Source organism: Dreissena polymorpha, chromosome 11, assembly GCF_020536995.1.
Source record: "Dreissena polymorpha isolate Duluth1 chromosome 11, UMN_Dpol_1.0, whole genome shotgun sequence".
NCBI classification, from domain to species: Eukaryota; Metazoa; Mollusca; class Bivalvia; order Myida; family Dreissenidae; genus Dreissena; species Dreissena polymorpha.
Genome location: NC_068365.1, coordinates 51,073,053 through 51,091,174, shown reverse-complemented (window position 1 = coordinate 51,091,174; position 18,122 = coordinate 51,073,053). Strand labels below are relative to the sequence as shown.

General features: G+C 37.1%; 1 protein-coding gene across 5 annotated transcripts in view; it reads left to right on the top strand.

Moving 5' to 3' along the window:
- The first annotated feature begins 275 nt into the window (after positions 1-275).
- The window catches only part of LOC127850080 (arginine kinase-like), a 28,345-nt gene continuing 10,498 nt past the window's right edge, over positions 276-18,122 (top strand). Inside the window, exons 1-4 of one of the 5 annotated variants that reach the window (XM_052382841.1) lie at positions 276-399; positions 3,765-3,847; positions 6,107-6,348; positions 17,819-18,096. In XM_052382841.1, coding sequence (XP_052238801.1) covers positions 3,780-3,847; positions 6,107-6,348; positions 17,819-18,096 — 588 coding nt within the window. In that variant the 5' untranslated portion in view covers positions 276-399; positions 3,765-3,779. Of the gene's footprint in view, positions 400-3,764; positions 3,848-4,131; positions 4,309-6,106; positions 6,349-7,207; positions 7,427-17,818; positions 18,097-18,122 lie in introns of those variants that run through there. The other 4 variants (XM_052382842.1, XM_052382840.1, XM_052382844.1 and 1 more) reach the window with 4 other exon arrangements.

Genomic DNA, 18,122 nt, shown 5'->3' with positions numbered 1-18,122 from the left:
CCGCTTCCCGAGCGGCACAGTGGTTCTCGTTTGCTAATAAGATCCCATGTGGTCAATTTTTATTTAATCTGTTGTAATAATAGGAAACTGTACCAAATATCATAGATTTATTATATGAACGACTTTATTATATTTATAAAGCACACATTTGTGTAAAAGACCCTTTGAAAATGAAATTTCTGATGAAAAACTTTATCATCGCTTGGTTTTTCATCAAAGACATATTACTCTTCGTATGCCCATGATCCGCATGAAATAAATATGGCGGTAAAATGTACTACGCGAACATTATTACAAAACACAAATGACGTCATCATTGTATTTCAACTGACTGTAAAAAAAAAGCTCTTGACGTTGGAATAGATTGATTACGCTTGACAAATTTCATCAGATCGATAGGTAAGAAGTCGACGCATTTTATTCTTGGGATGTTTGTCAACATTGTGATTATTTGTAATTAGTTGTTTAACTTCACGTTAATGTTTTTTATATTATGAGCTCCGGCTAGGCAGTCTTCGACTTTTTTTCTTTTTTTTCTTTAAAAGCAACCATAGACTTGGATTGAAACCGACTGTAACAATTAAACGCAATTTAAAGAGGGATCTTTTCACGGTTTGGTAAATTGACAAAATTGAAAAAAATTGTTTCAGATTCGCAAATTTTCGTTTTAGTTATGATATTTGTGAGGAAACAGTATTATTGAACATTTACCATAGTCCAATATAGCCATTATATGTATCTTTTGACGATTTAAAAACCTAAAAATTATAAAGCGTTGCTACGCGAAACGATTGAATAATTTGGAGAGTTCTGTTGTTGTCGTTTACATTTACGAAACTACGAAGATTGCTTATGTAAGGTATAAATTACTTAACGTGTGTATACCCGGCGGAATAACCGTGAGGGCTAATGCGTTTTTACTTCAGACTAACTCCGGGGGTCACTGGTTCGAGCCCTGATACCTGCTACTTTTTTATTTTATTCTTGATTTTTTACTGGAGCTTTTAAGATCCAATGTTTACATTTATCAATATAAAGCATTTAATGACAAACTTAAAAATATGACAAAATCTGTGAAAAGGCCCCTTTAAAGCATGAAGCAAGTATAAATTGGCTAGATTGAACTTTACCGGTACGCAGTTGTTTACCACTATCGACAAAGCGGGGGTTTGGGGGCGGTAGCCCCCGATACTAAAGAAATACATTGGATAAAAGGATTATAAGGTGTTGCGTTAGTTGTTATGTGTTAGGTGTTAAGGGTTAGGGTTAGGGTACGCTGTTTGATGTTAAGTGTTGCGTACCGGTAAAGTTCAATCGTCCCTATAATTTAAATAGAATAAGAGTAACAACCTCCGTAAACTGTTATTTTATTATTATGAGCATTGTTTTCGTGGTTTGTGTTTATTTACTAGACCGATCTAGATAAAAAAATATAAAGATATGGAAAAGCTACAATAACAAAAAACTTTTTAATTTGGTGCTCAGAAAACGTTGAAAATGTTTATCCAATAGGTAATTCAAAGAACGAACTTAACGAGACAGTCATATGTTATGAAAGACAAATTAATTGTATAAAGCTCTTATTCAATTCGATCTAATGGCGGCCAGGGACGTTCCTGATGCTATTTCAGCTATACGCACGATTGAGCAGCGAAGCTGCGAGAGGGGGGTAGGTGCGGGAGGAAGGGGGGTCTCCCCCATGAAAACTTTGGAAAATTAATTGCAGATGGTGCGTTTTTGGTGTTATCTTTCAACCGTGTTATGGCAATTGTATTCATCAATTTCTTGCTTGAAAAAGACCGATAAAAGAAATACACATGTATTTCATTAAACATTGTCAACAGCAAATATGCTTTCGACTATAAAAAAGTATACAGTTTGAGTTAAGATAATTATATTTTTCTACTGAGATTAAAAATAAAAATAGGAAATGGTTATACTAGAAGGAAAAAAGTAAAGTAAAAGGTTCTAGTGGGGATCGAACCACTGCTCTTTATGTGAATAATGGGACAAAATGACGACGTGCTAACCGAATGCGCTACAGGGGAAAGTACTTCATGATGTCATAGATTTTTTATATATAAGCTAAATAGTGGTTAACAATTTCGAACAAAGATACCTATAATAATTTGAATGAAAATTAATTTGGGCATTCCCTATAATTGTATCATATGAACGTCCAGAAATGTGAAAATTCAAATAAATGCTCGATTTCAGATATACATAATTCAAATTCTAGATCTATAAATCGACTTACCTTAAGTGAAATGTAAAGCTGTGAACATTTTCCCACTTATCTGTCAAAACAGCTAGCTTCTGAGTATCATCTAATGAACATGTTTCTCGGACGCTATCTCTAAAACATCTGGATAAAACGGAGCGTTCACCGACATTTTGAAAATTTGCGCCATGTAAACATTATCTGGTACCCGTGTCCGAATATTGGTTTCCAAAAAATTGAAGGTCGTAAAACGAGTAAAGTCTACACAATCATTACTACCCATCATCCGTGAAAAAAGACTTTACTTCGTATGTTTGGAGTTAAGACTGTGTTGTGTTTTGTACCCACTGTTGTTTTCTAAAAGTGGACGTCTTGTTTGCTTGTTTACATAATTATACCCCTACACCCCTTCGCCCTCACTTTTTATTGCATTTTCGAATTTTAAGAGTTTTCATTTTTTAAGTTTGAAACTGAATTATACGCACGGGCGTACTGCCGTATGCCTAGGGACGCCCCCGAATGCTATATTTTATGTTTCAGCATAATATAGAAAGTGCGATACTTTCGAGGGTAATATATTATTTTACACGCTAAAAATTAAATCTAAACTCTACCAGGGTACGATAATGGGCGTTTAAGGGCTCTAAGCAAATTTTAGGGATCATGCTCTTATGGGCCTGCTAATGTATATTCTAGTAAAATAGTAGATATACGATGTTCAGGTAGACACGGGTGATAATTATTTACGTACAACGTATAACGACAGAGACGAAGGTAACACGTTGTCTACGTCTCTGATAACGCATATCAAATAATGTATGGTCGGCAAATAGACATATTATTATCAGATTGTATTATATTATTTGTTTAATCATATTTTAGTCATATTTTGAAATACACGTTTAAATTGTTTCCAAAATGAGAAAATGTTATCCAAATATGACAACAACCCAATTACTTTCATCAAATATACAGTACTTGTTTGTGATGTTAGATTTCATGAAAGATCATGATCATAGAGCTCTGTGCATACTACAAATCCTCTTCGATGAGCACTGAAGAATGCATGCTTTGCAATAACGGTTCATAGGCAACTCGCGATTGTAAGAGTTTATTGTAAAATAACGCGCGTGCCCAGATAATCACCCAATACGCTTTTCTGTGTTTATATTGAGACATTATTTAAATAATAATTTGAAACATATATTACAAAACTGGCTATATATATATATATATATATATATATATATATATATATATATATATATATATATATATATATTTATATATATCGACGAGTATTTGAATAAGTTGGTAATTTAGGTAATTTAATCACAATTACCTTATAAATTATATCATTTGATACGCGTTGAAAACCCACAACATTAAACCCTACTGATCAGGTTACATTATATTTCTGCTGTAAAGTTCACACTTTCGCTAAGTTGTAAGAACCTGTTCGAGAAGGATTAAAGTAACCATAATTTAACAAAACTTTCATGAACACACTTTTACATTAAGAACGTGTATTTTATATTTCCAGGCAACGCGGTTAGTGATGGATGGACCGTGCATTTGCGGAACGGTTTCTGTTGTGGAAACGACAACGAGGACAACCTCTGACGGGTTTGCTTGTTGAGAAAAATAGTTCTCTCCCTTTCCTCCCTCAATGTTATATTGCGCACATTAATCTTGATATTTAAATTCTTCAGCAATTAACACGTGAATGATATATTAAAATGTTAACAAACACGTCTCTATCGTGTAATTTTCAACTAAATAGACATATTGTTAAAATCAGTGAAAACACAAAAAAGTTGTATAATGTCATATTCGTTGTAATAAACCGATTAAAGGCCCGTCTCAATGTGTTTCGAGGCTTATGAGGTCTAGCCTCAATATGCGACTCACTGAAATACAACACGGTCGACGTGGCAGTTTATTGTTGCTTGTAGTACAGAGTTTTCAAGGTAGATTTTGGAGTTTATGAGACGTGAATACAGACTATTTCTTGCGTTGATTATCACAACAGTTTGTGTTGTACTGTTACTGGAACGGTATACGTTGAACTTTGAGGACCACAAAAGGTACATTTTCGCTTAAATTTCATTTTAATGCGCTGAGCACAAATGTCTGTCGTACTGATATAATCTTCTTCCTATTCGCCTTTGCAATCTTTTTTGCTTGTAAAATTATTACTTTGCATCCCTGTTTCTTCGTGACCATCACCGCTATCATCAACACAATCATCAGTTACAGGAACTCAATTCTGGCGATGCTTATCTGTTCTGTCTGTGTAAAAAATTGCTGTTGATTTCGATTAACACTTAATTAGTGTAACAATTTAGCATACTGTTAGCAATTGTTGCCTCCAAAAATGCTAATCTCCTGTCGATTTTACTGAACAGATTTATTGGAGTGTTATAAATCATTGATAGATGTATGTTTATTCATTTTTAACGCAATTCAGTAATAAAACTAAGCTGGGGCCCGCCAGACCGTGGTCCCTTTAATTTGTGGTAGGCGACAATACTTGCCGGAAAATCAAGTCAATAACTAGCTAGTAGCAAATAACAAAGCAGGTGAACCGTATTAGTTACATGTTAGTTAAAAATCCCGAAATGTGCGAACCCGATGATGCGTGTGAGGGGTATGGAGGGGGGGGGTCTGAGTGAACCGTGCTGTACAACTCCACATGTCGCGCCCACCAAACCAAATCCATGGTAGTACAGCACAGGCTCCGCGATCACAAATTCAGATACAAAGATTTATTCAAAACGTAGGAAAAAGCTATCGTTAGTAAGAAGAACAGTAATTATATTTTTGTCGAAAATAAAAAAGTGTGTCTGTATTCTAGATCAGATTAAATTCACATTGGTCCTGCACTTAATCCTTTTAGAACGGGAGGTTTTGCATGATCTAGATGTTTACTTTAAATTTATAAAAACATAAATATGGCTAACACAATAAAGGTCTTAAATTGCCATGCGCATTGTTTGAAACGGATTTGATTGACGTATTATTTTCGTTGCTCTACATGTTTAAAGGCGTGTGGTGATATGCAATGAGTTTGCTATGAATGCTATCTTAACTTGTGTTTTATCAATGTTTCCGTAATTTTCGCGAAGATGAACATAATAATGGAGAAAGCTGACCACAGACCCATATTTTAACTAACACGTATTTCAATATGACTGTATGTTATCTGATATTTAAATAACGTAAATAAAATTCAAATGCCAAGTTGTTCAATTATATAAAAACGCGTAGATACAATCTTTTATAAAATGTAACATTGGTCAATATGTATACATTGCACGCATACAATATAAGCCAAACTCTGGGAAAACCGGGCTTAATGCACGTGCGTTACAATGTGATCTACGTGTGATTGGAAAAACGATTATGTTGCAAAAAACTAGTTAAACCATTGTGAAATATAAATCCTACAGCGATTTCTGACACAAGATTGAGATAAGGACGGTCTGTCTACGTTATTCCTGTCCGTAAACCGATATGTTCAGCATACAAATGTGTATTCAATCGATAAATGTTTACTGTAGATACATAACTATTGAACGGAGCTTGTAGAAATCTGTTTAATCTTCTATGACCGTGGTTACTTACTAAGCTTAGGAAGCCTGTGAAAAAGGTCTGAGATTTCCACATTAAAAGCACACAATTTACCGGTAAATTCACGTGTTTTTCAAGCGTCTGGAAAACCTCGGATACTGTGCAGTGAGTAGCGAGCTGAAACAGAGATCCAATCAAATCGTGCGCTATTTTCACGCGCTTGCCTAGTAACCAGTCAGATTTAAGTATAGACCGTCGACTAACAATAGTCTGATATTCGGCTCACAGCCAGAAATTTTCCACCATGTACAGAAAATACGTCAGTCAGTTGGATCCGGCGCAGTCGAAAGGAAACAGCGGAGCTCACAACATGTCTGACGAAGATCAGTGGAGACAACAGTGGATTTCCAAGCCAGTGGAGGAACTATGGGACTCGCTGCAGAAGGGAAAGTCCCAGTCGCTCCTGAAGAAACACCTGACCGAGGCTACTTACAAAAAGCTAAAGGATAAGAAGACAACCCTCGGAGGGACCCTGGCTCAATGCATCAGCTCTGGTGAGTTGTATTTTATTTTATTATTTCAGCCGCGTTCTGAGAAAACTGGACTTAATGAATGTGAGTAGAGCGTCTTCCCAGATTAGCCTGTGCAGTCCATTCATGCTAATCAGGGAAGACACTTGCCGCTTTTTTATGGATTTGTTTGTTTAAAGGAAATCTTTTCTAAACGAAAATCTTGTTTAGGCAGAAAGCGGACTGCACAGGCTAATATGGGACGACACTTAATGCACATGCATTAAGCCCCATTTTCCCAGAGCGTGGGTCATGTATTGTATTATGCATACACAGTGTTTGGGTCTGTTCTTTTTCAAATCTGCTTTAATGACACATTGTGTTCCTGAGCGATGCGTTGTATTTCAATTGGTTTCCTTTTTTGCAAAAAAAACATGTGTTCATCGTTAGTGTAATTGATGTTTACATTTAATGTGATTGCGTTTTACCAACTGCTTGTTGACATGTATTACCCTTTTAATTGCATTTTTCTTCACGGTGTATAACACATGTGTAGGTACATGACTTGTAGAAAGTGTTAAAGCACCCATGCGTTCGTTTTCGACGCATGATTATTGTTTAAAGTTGTATGTATATATAGCGCATCCAAACCACGTTCTTTTCTGACCTTACAGGTTCACTGAAGTCACACACGTTTGTCGTTTAGTTACTATAACCACTTGGATATCTGTGTATCGATTATTCGATTTGCATGCTAGTTCAACCGTTGTTAAATCGATTGAGCATGTACCTGACACATACTCTGTTGTTCCTTTGACCCATGTTAAATACTTGCGAAGGGGTTCAGCAAAGCGGAGAAACTTGATATTGTTATTAGTTTCGCCCTATATGTGTTTTCTCTGGCTCACTTGAGATGAAAAGGACTTGTTAACAGTTTCTCAAAAATGACAATTTTCCACACACAAATGCCATAGTTTACAACAATGAATGCACTGTCTTGAAAGAATGAAAATAACACGCCTCGGAGGGACCCTGGCTCAATGCATCAGCTCTGGTGAGTTGTATTTTGAAAGAATGAAAATAACACGCCTCGGAGGGACCCTGGCTCAATGCATCAGCTCTGGTGAGTTGTATTTTAAGGGATCTTTTCACGCTTTGGTAAATTGACAAAATTGAAAAAAGTTGTTTCAGATTCGCAAATTTTCGTTTTGGTTATGATATTTGTGAGGAAACAGTAATACTGAACATTTACCATGCTCTAATATAGCCATTATATGCATCTTTTGACGATTTTAAAACCTAAAAATTATAAAGCGTTGCAACGCGAAACGATTGAATAATTTGGAGAGTTCTGTTTTTGTCGTTAAATTTTGTGAAACTACGAAGATTGCTTATATAACGTATAAAATGCGTGATTTATGTGTACCCGGCGGAATAGCTCAGTAGGTTAAAGCGTTTTTACTTCAGGACTCTGGCAGGACTCCAGGGGTCACTGGTTCGAAACCTGCTCCGGGCAATGTTCTTTTCCTTTTTTTAATTTTATTCTTGATTTTTAGCTCATCTATTTTTTGAAAAAAAAATATGAGCTATTGTCATCACCTTGGCGTCGGCGTCGGCGTCGGCGTTGGCGTTGGCGTTGGCGTTGGCGTCGGCGTCCGGTTAAGTTTTGCGTTTAGGTCCACTTTTCTCAGAAAGTATCAATGCTATTGCATTCAAACTTGGTACACTTACTTACTATCATGAGGGGACTGGGCAGGCAAAGTTAGATAACTCTGGCGTGCATTTTGACAGAATTATGTGCCCTTTTTATACTTAAAAAATTGAAAATTTTGGTTAAGTTTTGCGTTTAGTTCCACTTTTCTCAGTAAGTATCAATGCTATTGCATTCAAACTTGGTACACTTACTTACTATCATGAGGGGACTGGGCAGGCAAAGTTAGATAACTCTGGAATGCATTTTGACAGAATTATGTGCCCTTTTTATACTTAGAAAATTGACAATTTTGGTTAAGTTTTGTGTTTAGGTCCATTTTATTCCTTAAGCATCAAAGCTATTGCTTTCATACTTGCAACACTTACTAACTATCATAAGAGGACTGTGCAGGCAAAGTAATGTAACTCTGACTGGCATTTTGACAGAATTATGTGCCCTTTTTATACTTAGAAAATTTAAAATTTGATTAAGTTTTGTGTTTAGGTCCACTTTATTCCTACAGTATCAAAGCTATTGCTTTCATACTTGCAAGATTTATGAACTATCATAAGGGGACCGTGCAGGCAAAGTTATGTAACTCTGACTGGCATTTGGACGGAATTATGGGCCCTTTATACTTAGAAAATTGAAAATTTGGTTAAGATTTATGTTTTGGTCCACTTTACCCCTAAAGTATCATAGATATTGCTTTCATACTTGGAACACTCACAAACTATCATAAGGGTACAGTAAAAGGACAAGTTGCATAACTCTGGTTGTCATTGTTACGGAATTATGGCCCTTTTTTGACTTAGTAACTTTTAATATATGGTTAAATTTTGTGTTTCGATCCACTTTACTTCTTAAGTATCAAGGCTGTTGCTTTCAAACTTCAAATACTTACATGCTATCATGAGGTTACTGTACCTGGCAACTTGAATTTTACTTTGACCTTTGAATGACCTTGACTCTCAAGGTCAAATTATTAAATTTTGCTAAAATTGCCATAACTTCACTTCTTTATTTATGATTAGATTTGATTGATACTTTGATGAAACTACTCTTACCTGACATACCACAATAGACTCCACCCAAACCATCCCCCGTGCCCTCCCCCCTCCCCCCTCCCCCCCTCCCCCCTCCCCCCTCCCCCCCCCTATTTTTTTTTTTTTTTTTTTTTTAAGATCATCTCACAAATGACCACCACACCCTCACACTATACACCCCCCCCCACCCCCCCCCCCCATTTTTTTTTTTTTTTTTTTAAGATCATCTCACAAATTACCACCACACCCTCACCTTCACCTTTAAAAAGAAAATAGATGAGCGGTCTGCACCCGCAAGGCGGTGCTCTTGTTTACTGGAGCTTTTACGATCCAATGTTTACATTTATCAATATAAAGCATTTAATGAATAAGTTTAAAAAATGCCAAAATCTGTGAAAAGGCCCCTTTAAAAAACATTTTTTTAAATATGTTTGTATTTGATCATCAACATTGGAAAAAAAATTATCAAAATCTTGTAATGCCGAAAAAAACGGATTAACTTAAATTTTTATAATGTTGCAAAATACGAAATATGTTAACAAGTTCGTTTTAAAGCGTTGCGAAAGTAACATGTATTTTTGGGCAGGTTGTTCTATTAAAAGCTACTGACATTTGTCTAGTTTTATCAAATGTCTCACATATGGCCAAGCAAACTTAACGGTTTGGTTTAGGTTTAGCGTCAAGCTGAAAGTAATAAAAAAAAAACTAACGTATTGATCAGTGTTCATCACATGTATTAAATCTCAGCGTAACATAATGTTCTCTTCTTCACGATGCTAATAAACTATAATCAGCTTGCTGTTTAACATTGAAGAAGAGGACAATTCTTAATGAGCTCTACAGGCAAAGCTCTCATTACCGAGCGTGTTTTGTTGACGGGGGGTGGTTTGTATAAGCCGTAGGGGATGCTGTCTGAGAGACGTTTTACATCTTCCAATGCATATGAAAGTTGAACCTAAAGAGAAGAGAAAACGCATCAGCCGTGCTTAAAGTTTGTTCGCTTTCACGTGTTCACTTCATTCCATACATTTCGACTCTTAAGATTTGACTTCATTCCACACCGAATGACACAAAGATCTTTTTTTTGTTCTTGTTCTTTTAAGAAGAAAAACAACCACATAAATGGTAGCGTACAAATCTCATGTTCTTATAATTTATAGTCGCCCTAATGGCGTTAGATGTCGTCAAAATTGGGAATGAGTGCACTCTGTATGCACTATTCATTGATCGATCAGCAAGCTGTTACATTAAGTTAAACCTAAACACCCAGTGAACCTGCTATCGATGACTCAAACAGTGTGCAGTGTTTATTTGACAAAGATTTTTGTCGAATCCGCTTGGGAAAGCTCTGTATAGCAGTCACACTAACCGAGTGTATTTGCGTGCGTGTGTGCTCGATTCCGTACCAATCTTGTATGGACTGTAATCTAGTGTGCAATTTCACCACAAATGTCCCCCATCATGAGTCGACGTGTCGCGTGTAACACACGTCTCCCTGCTTCACCGGTCAAGGTCACACTTAAGAGGTCAAATGTTAACTTTTGCCATAGAACAGCTTATCTGGATCGTAACATTGTCATTCATTTTACAATCTATAATTATTTATCGCAAATGACCCATCTTGAGAAGAAGAATGCATGTCCGTGTAAACGCGGTCTCCCTACCGCATAGGTGAAGGTCACACTCAGAGGTCTTGCGTCAAATTTAGCCTCAAAACAGCTTATCCGGTCTGTAACATTGTCATTCATCATACATTTTGAAAGTAACTTAGTACATCGCATGTCCTTCCATGAGGAGATGTGACGAATGAAAAATCCGTCTCGTTACATAAAATGTCAAGGTCAAACTTAAAGGTCAAAATTCAAATTTTGCAAGTCAAAAACTAGTTCGCACTGTATTTTCGTCATTTATCAATAATTTACAACAACTGTTCGCCATGTTTAGACTGCGTTTCATGTGTAAAATCGTTGTCTTACCTCTAAGGGCACACATACATGTCAACGATTAAATTTTGCAAAAAAACGGCTTGTCTAGACTTACGCTTCATCATGCAATTATAGGATAAAAAAAGTCCATCATGAGAAGGATCGTCACTCCTTATTTAAAGGTCAAAATCAGACTTGAGCCGAAATGTCAAGCATACAAATGTTTTACTGGTTATATGCATTATTTACTATGGAATGACAGGCATCTAGTTATGCAGAGCTCTGGTAAAACAATTTTGGGCCATATCAAGTATTATGTAAGGATATTGATATACGCGTACTCGCCTTAGGAAAAGTTCAGTCAAGTTCGTTTTAAACTTCTGTTTATTTCATGTATACTGCGACATGAAGTAGCAGTTTTTCAGTTTAAACGCAAGTCTGAAGTTGTAAAAAACGTTTTAAATATTAACTTTAATCTTATGGCGAGAACACTTTAGCCTCGTTCTGTGAAAATTGGGCTTAATGCATGTGCGTAAAGTGTCGTTTCAGATAAGCCTGTGCAGTCCGCACCGTTATTAGCGAAGAGACTTTTAACCACTTTCTGTAAACGCCAGTTGTACATTATTTAAGTTCAGTTTAAGATGATACAAGGTTTAGAGTATTTTTTATTTGTTTTGCCCGCGCGCTTAAATAACTGCTCCAGGAACAAAGATGACCAGTGACTGAACTTCGCGAACTTAGGCGTCATTTTCAATCATCACTGACAAGTGATGTGAGATGATCATATCAAGGGGAAACTCCACTCTAGGTGCTTGATATAACGTACGTATCCTTTCGCCAACACTGTTGAATGATTCCCAGCACATTTCGTGAGCACTAAAGCGAGACCGTCATAAGTTAATTGAAGTTCTCAAACTAATTACTATGTATTTGATCGGGATTTTGAAAAAAGCATAAGCTCATTTTCTAAATGGTGTGTGATTATTTATAAAGAGGAAAGAGGAATTCAACGAAGAAAATATCATGAAAAACCGTTATCTCCACCAAATAAAGACGATATAAACTTTGGAATTTATTGGATTGCACTGTACCTTAAAAAAAAAGCCATTAAACTATCATTGCATTCAATCTAATAGGTATGTCCGAATTAACAGATGTTCGTATTGTATAAGGCTATTTTAGTGGTAAAAAAAGCGGTTTCGCTAATTACATTTTACATATTAATTGTTCCTATTTTAGTCAATACACATTAACTATCCTGTTCGTTTAAGCTTAAGTATTGGTTATTCTGATTTACTTAAATGGTCGGTACGTTGCTCAACTCGAGTTATGATCAACGTACCGTCTCGTTAAATAAGTCAAATTATATTTATGATAAGAAGTCGGACCGTCAACGGTCATGCTTGTTGCATCAGACATATTTCACTGTCATTAAAATCACCTCCACCGCCGGGTTACATACCACTATATCGCACCATCTGTAAACTTAAGCTGATTTACGTTTTCATGATTCCTACGACACACAGGACATCACCTGCCATCGATATTCATTATATATACGCGACATCGCTCTGGGGAACATGATACATAGGAATATTGGCGATCTTTATCAAAGCTGCGTCATTTGAAAATGGGGCTTATGCCATATGCATTGGAGCTTTCCTGTCTGTTCCCGTCCGATAATCATACCATGATACCTTGCATGACTTTCTTCGGACAATTGAGCTCATAACTAGACTGTGCAAATGCGAAGACTGGTCTGAAACTTCGCTGGGCGCATGTGTCGTAAGACCTATTTTCGCACGACGCGGCTAATTTGAACATGCATCCAGTTGAATGGATCATTAAGCTGATAAAGTACAGCATGCGATTTGATTACCGGTAATAACCTGTGTCTACTAAGCAGGACTCCAGCATGATAAAAACATATTTGACTTTTTTAATGCAATCTCAGATTGTTATATTTAATCGTCTTACAGGTGCTTAAAGGTGTAATTTATATGAAATGCTTTTGTAGCATTCATAATATGTCACTTCGCTTAATACCGGATTTATTTATTGTAAGCCGAAAATATTGCATGCATTAGTACGTGTTGTAACCGTATCATATGCAAAGCTGGAATGCTTTTGAAATCATACCTTCTGGCAATGTGAACAATATTAAAATAGGACTTGCGTCGTATAATATGACGCGATCTGATTATTCGAACATTTATTAAAGAAATAATTTCCGATAATGTGTTGGTAATTTCGGGTATATTAACATAATATTGATACTTTACTTTTCTTTAAGAGCTGTCTACTGTCATTATTGAAACATCTCCGGGTTTTATGGTTTGTCGAAATACTCATTGAATATAATTGATAAAATAAATAAATAAATGCTATCTTTGTTAATTTGTATATTCTCACACCGCACCATGCGCATGCTAGAACATGGCTTTGGCATTTTGCATTGGTTTGGCAGCTTTTTCGATTGAACAATCTTCATTAATCTCCACGTACAATGCCCCGCAATCTTTTTTGTCGGAGGTTATTTGGTTCCTAGCCAGGAAAGTCTATTCGAAATGTAAAAGAGGAATGACAGGCGGCTAAAATGTTCGCGATTGCAGACTGTGTAAGAAGCTAAACAGGTAGAAGACGAATATAATAACCTTGAAAATCAGGAACTGGTTATCTTGCTGACGATGCATTTTATAAACAATTTTAAGATAGAGAATCATGACTGGGGTTTCTGTAAAAAAATAATCAAATTTAAATATTCTGTGTCGTGTTTGATGCACTCAAATTTGCCGTCATGGCGTACTCGAAGTTCATACCTCAAATAAAAATATAATCAAATGCCCCCCTTCGAAGAAGAGGGGGTATATTGCTTTGCTCTGTCGGTCCGTCCACCAGGTGGTTGTCAGATGATAACTCAAGAATGCTTGGGCCTAGGATCATGAAACTTCATAGGTACATTGATCATGACTCGCAGATGACCCCTATTGATTTTGAGGTCACTAGGTCAAAGGTCAATGTCACGGTGACCCGAAATAGTAAAATGGTTTCCGGATGATAACTCAAGAACGCATACGCCTAGGATCATGAAACTTCATGGGTAGATTGATCATGACTCGCAGATGACCCGTATTGATTTTGAGGTCACTAGGTCAAAGGTCAAGGTCACGGTGACCCGAAATAGTAAAATGGTTTTCGGATGATAACTCAAGAACGCATATGCCTAGGATCATGAAACTTCATAGGTAGATTGATCATGACTCGCAGATGACCCCTATTGATTTTGAGGTCACAAGGTCAAAGGTCAAGGTCACAGTGACCCGAAATAGTAAAATGATTTTTGGATGATAACTCAAGAACGCTTTTGCCTAGGATCATGACACTTCATAGGTACATTGATTGTGACTTGCAGATGACCCCTATTGATTTTCAGGTCACTAGGTCAAAGGTCAAGGTCACAGTGACAAAAAACGTATTCACACAATGGCTGCCACTACAACGGACAGCCCATATGGGGGGCATGCATGTTTTACAAACAGCCCTTGCTCATTTAAATACATTGAGGTAAGATTCTAACGATAATTTGAAGCAGTCACTTTTGTTAAGTAGCTTATTGCTACTTGTAATCGTTTATAACTGATTTCAAGGGCCGAAAAAAAAACGAGAAATGTATCATTTGCATTGTGTCAATATTTGACAAGCCAGCATAAGGCATGATTTGATAATGGTTGAACATCCGCAAAAAAATATTTATTCAGATCGCGCGTGTATTGCTTCCGTTAGCAGCATTGGGCTTGAAATTGTACTGGTGGATTATGCAAACGGACATCAACATGTGGCACACGGCGTTCAATATGAACGTGTAATCGAAATGAACACATTTGCAAGCCAGGAGAAACATATCTTGAGGGAATCCCGTAAACATTCCATGGAAGTTGTTGATTTGAGGAAACATTCATTTGCAGGAAACCACATGTGAATGTTAAGAAGGATCGTTGACTGCCACTTTGCCATAGCCTTACATTTTTTGTCGTTTACGTATGTGCAGTCGCCAATAAAGTCCCTTATTGATATATTTGATGGGTTAAAATATCATGGAATCTTACTAGGAGGTGTTGGCTCCCTTTTGCTGCGGTGCAATTTTCTTCTTCCTTGCTATTGTTCACGCAATACCGATAGTTGGCCCTCCGTGGGATTGTATCCGTGTTGAGTCAAACTTACAAACTTACATCAAAACACGTAAATTATTTGCTATAAAATCACATCGTTTGCATCAACACAATACCGTATATTTCAGAAACAAATGTAATATAGCATTGCCTAATTGCCTGTCTGTTTTGCCTGTTCCGTGTTTTAGCAGCTGCTATTACCTGGAAATTGAGAGTCTTCTATAAAACGTTATTACGGCTCCGCTTCTCCTGGAACCGTTATTGCTATGCCATACAAAATGCGGAATGGTATTCCGCTTTTGAAGCAGTTAATACCGGTAGTTTACAACTATACTATAAATATAGGATAAAATGGTGTTCAAATCAGTGTTGTTCAAAACATATAATTAAATAATTAAAGTTGTTAACTGCCACACTGGACTTTACTTTTAATTCGTTATAGTAAATTAGAGTATAAAGAATATGCATTATTTGGAGCTTCAGTCTAAGAATGAGTTGTGAGCCCAGGGCTGCATCATATGCATTGTTTTCGCCATTGCCTTCATAGCATCTGCAGCATCAATCTTTGTCGTTGCATTTGTAAAAGGCATAAGCAGAACAGACAGCATACAAATAATCGTATCTTTTTATAAAACCTTGCACATATCAGTATCAGCACATAACGACAATTCATGACGGCTTGACGTAAGCGACACCAGATGGTTGGAAATATTCCAAAATTCTGTCACAAGCCGATTGAATTATTACACGAAGCTGTACTTTCTGCATCCTTATCGATATGACCTCGTGTATACCGCTTGGTGTAAATCATCATAAAATGGTTACTATTTAGCCTTTATGTTACACTAATCTTAATATGTTTTGCCATTATTATTGTTTAGATATTGTCGCAGACAATGTTGGAATGGGTTGATACATTTGGCATGGTTTGTCCAATAAATCAACAAACCCATATTGATTACTTTTTGTTGAGCTGGTCAACATGAGACGCCCGTATTTCAAATGACCAAACCGCATGATTGTCGTCTGTTATGTTTGCATTTTGCTAAGCAATTTTTCATTCAAAGCTGTTTGAAACAAAAGGGGTGGTAGCGTTGCTACCATGCTAATCTTTCTAAAAAGATCGAGTGCTTTACATTAGACGGCTTGTGGGTTCATTTTCAATGCCTCAAACGACGTTATTAGGTGAATGCCATTTGAAAACATGCATGTCTGGATTGAGAGCCATTCTGATCAATAAGTGTCGCGTATTTAGTGCACATGTCTTGTATTTGATTGTAGATTCGATGTTAAACCCCTTCATGAATATCCCATCAATCGCGTTTCTCTTTGCGGTGGTCTAATATTTGCGTTTATCTGTATTATAGAGTATTAAAAGACTGCTTACATCATGTTAAAGTAAATTCCACACAATCTAGTGAGCATCGGAAATATTGTATTTGTTCTATATTTTATGCACGAAGTAGGCATCGATTCTCTCGCCTTCCCGCCATTAATATCTTGCCGTTTGACTCGTCATTTATTGACAATTCTCTACATTATATTTGATAATGACATTGTAATGTCTGATCAGAAATGGAAGTTATGAAAAGGTCTTTGCATAGACCTATGCCGCTGTATGTTACTGCATGTGGAAAGCATTGTATGTGTCGAGAAACCCAATGAAAACGATATTTTTCTTTCAAAAGAAAATACCGATAAAATGTACACATGATTAGTCCATGCAGTGTTTAGAAGTACCGACAAAGAGCAAAACGGTACATGCTTTTTAAGTACGCCGTACATCTACATTAATAAGGGCATAATTACAGGGGGACAAAATGGTTAAGAACTTATTACTGTTTGTGCTTGAAATGATGCCAGCACAAACTATCTATTGTCATCCTCTTCTCTAAGCTTAACCAGATTTGTCGTCGCGCGTGTCTCCAGTGATATCTACGCATAAGCGTCGTATAATATACGTAGCCAACGAATAATCTGATGGAGTTTGATGCATCGATGCCAAAGGCTGCTTTGTATTCGCAAGCAGATAAGAAAACCCATGAATACAAAATAGGCACCTACAAGTAGCTGTAGTGCACAATGGTGCTGTCCGTAACATCCTTACAGTATTGAATGAAAGCCTTTCCATGACACTGGTCATTTTACGTTGATCGTTCGAAAAAGTTTCAGGCAGTACATTGTAGCGATGAAATGATACCCCAACGGTCGATGTCCATCCCCTAGGCACTTGAATTTAATCAGTTAATGTTTCACACATGTTTCTCTGTTGTCTATCAAATGTGTGAACAGATGGAATATGCTATGCTTAATATATGTCGGTAATACGAGGGAAAATAGGTCAATAAGTCCCATTAAAAACGGAAAACTTATAAAATTGAATTTTTTATATACATGTAGTAAATTAATTGAGCCTTGTTCCGAGAAAATGGTGTTTAATGAATGTGCGTATAATGTCCTCCCTGATAAGTCTGTGCAGTCCGCTCAGGCTAATTGTTGACGACACTGTCCGCCTTAGCTGGAGTTTCGTAGAAGCGTAAAGTGTCGCCCCTGATTAGCCTGTGCGGACTTCACATGTGTATCTGGGACGACATTAACACACTTGCAATCAACCCCGTTTTCCGAAAGCGGACCTCGGATACATATTATTATCAACTGTGCATTCTATGTTCTCTAACCCAGGCGCCCTGCACGAAGGCAGCAAGGTGGGAATCTACGCCTGCGACCCGGCCGCATATTCGGACCCTGACTGGAAGGAGCTGTTTAACCTCATCATCCAGGACTATCACACCGGAAATGCCGCCGGCACCGTCAAGCATCCACAGCCCAGTTTCGGCACAGACGCCGAGATAGACAGCCTCGGTGACCTTGATCCCACCGGTCAGTTCGTCGTATCCACTCGCGTCCGAGTGGCCAGGAGTCATGCGGGCATGCCGTTCCCTCCCGCTGCCAAGAAAGAGGTGATTACATGAAAATGCATATGTTG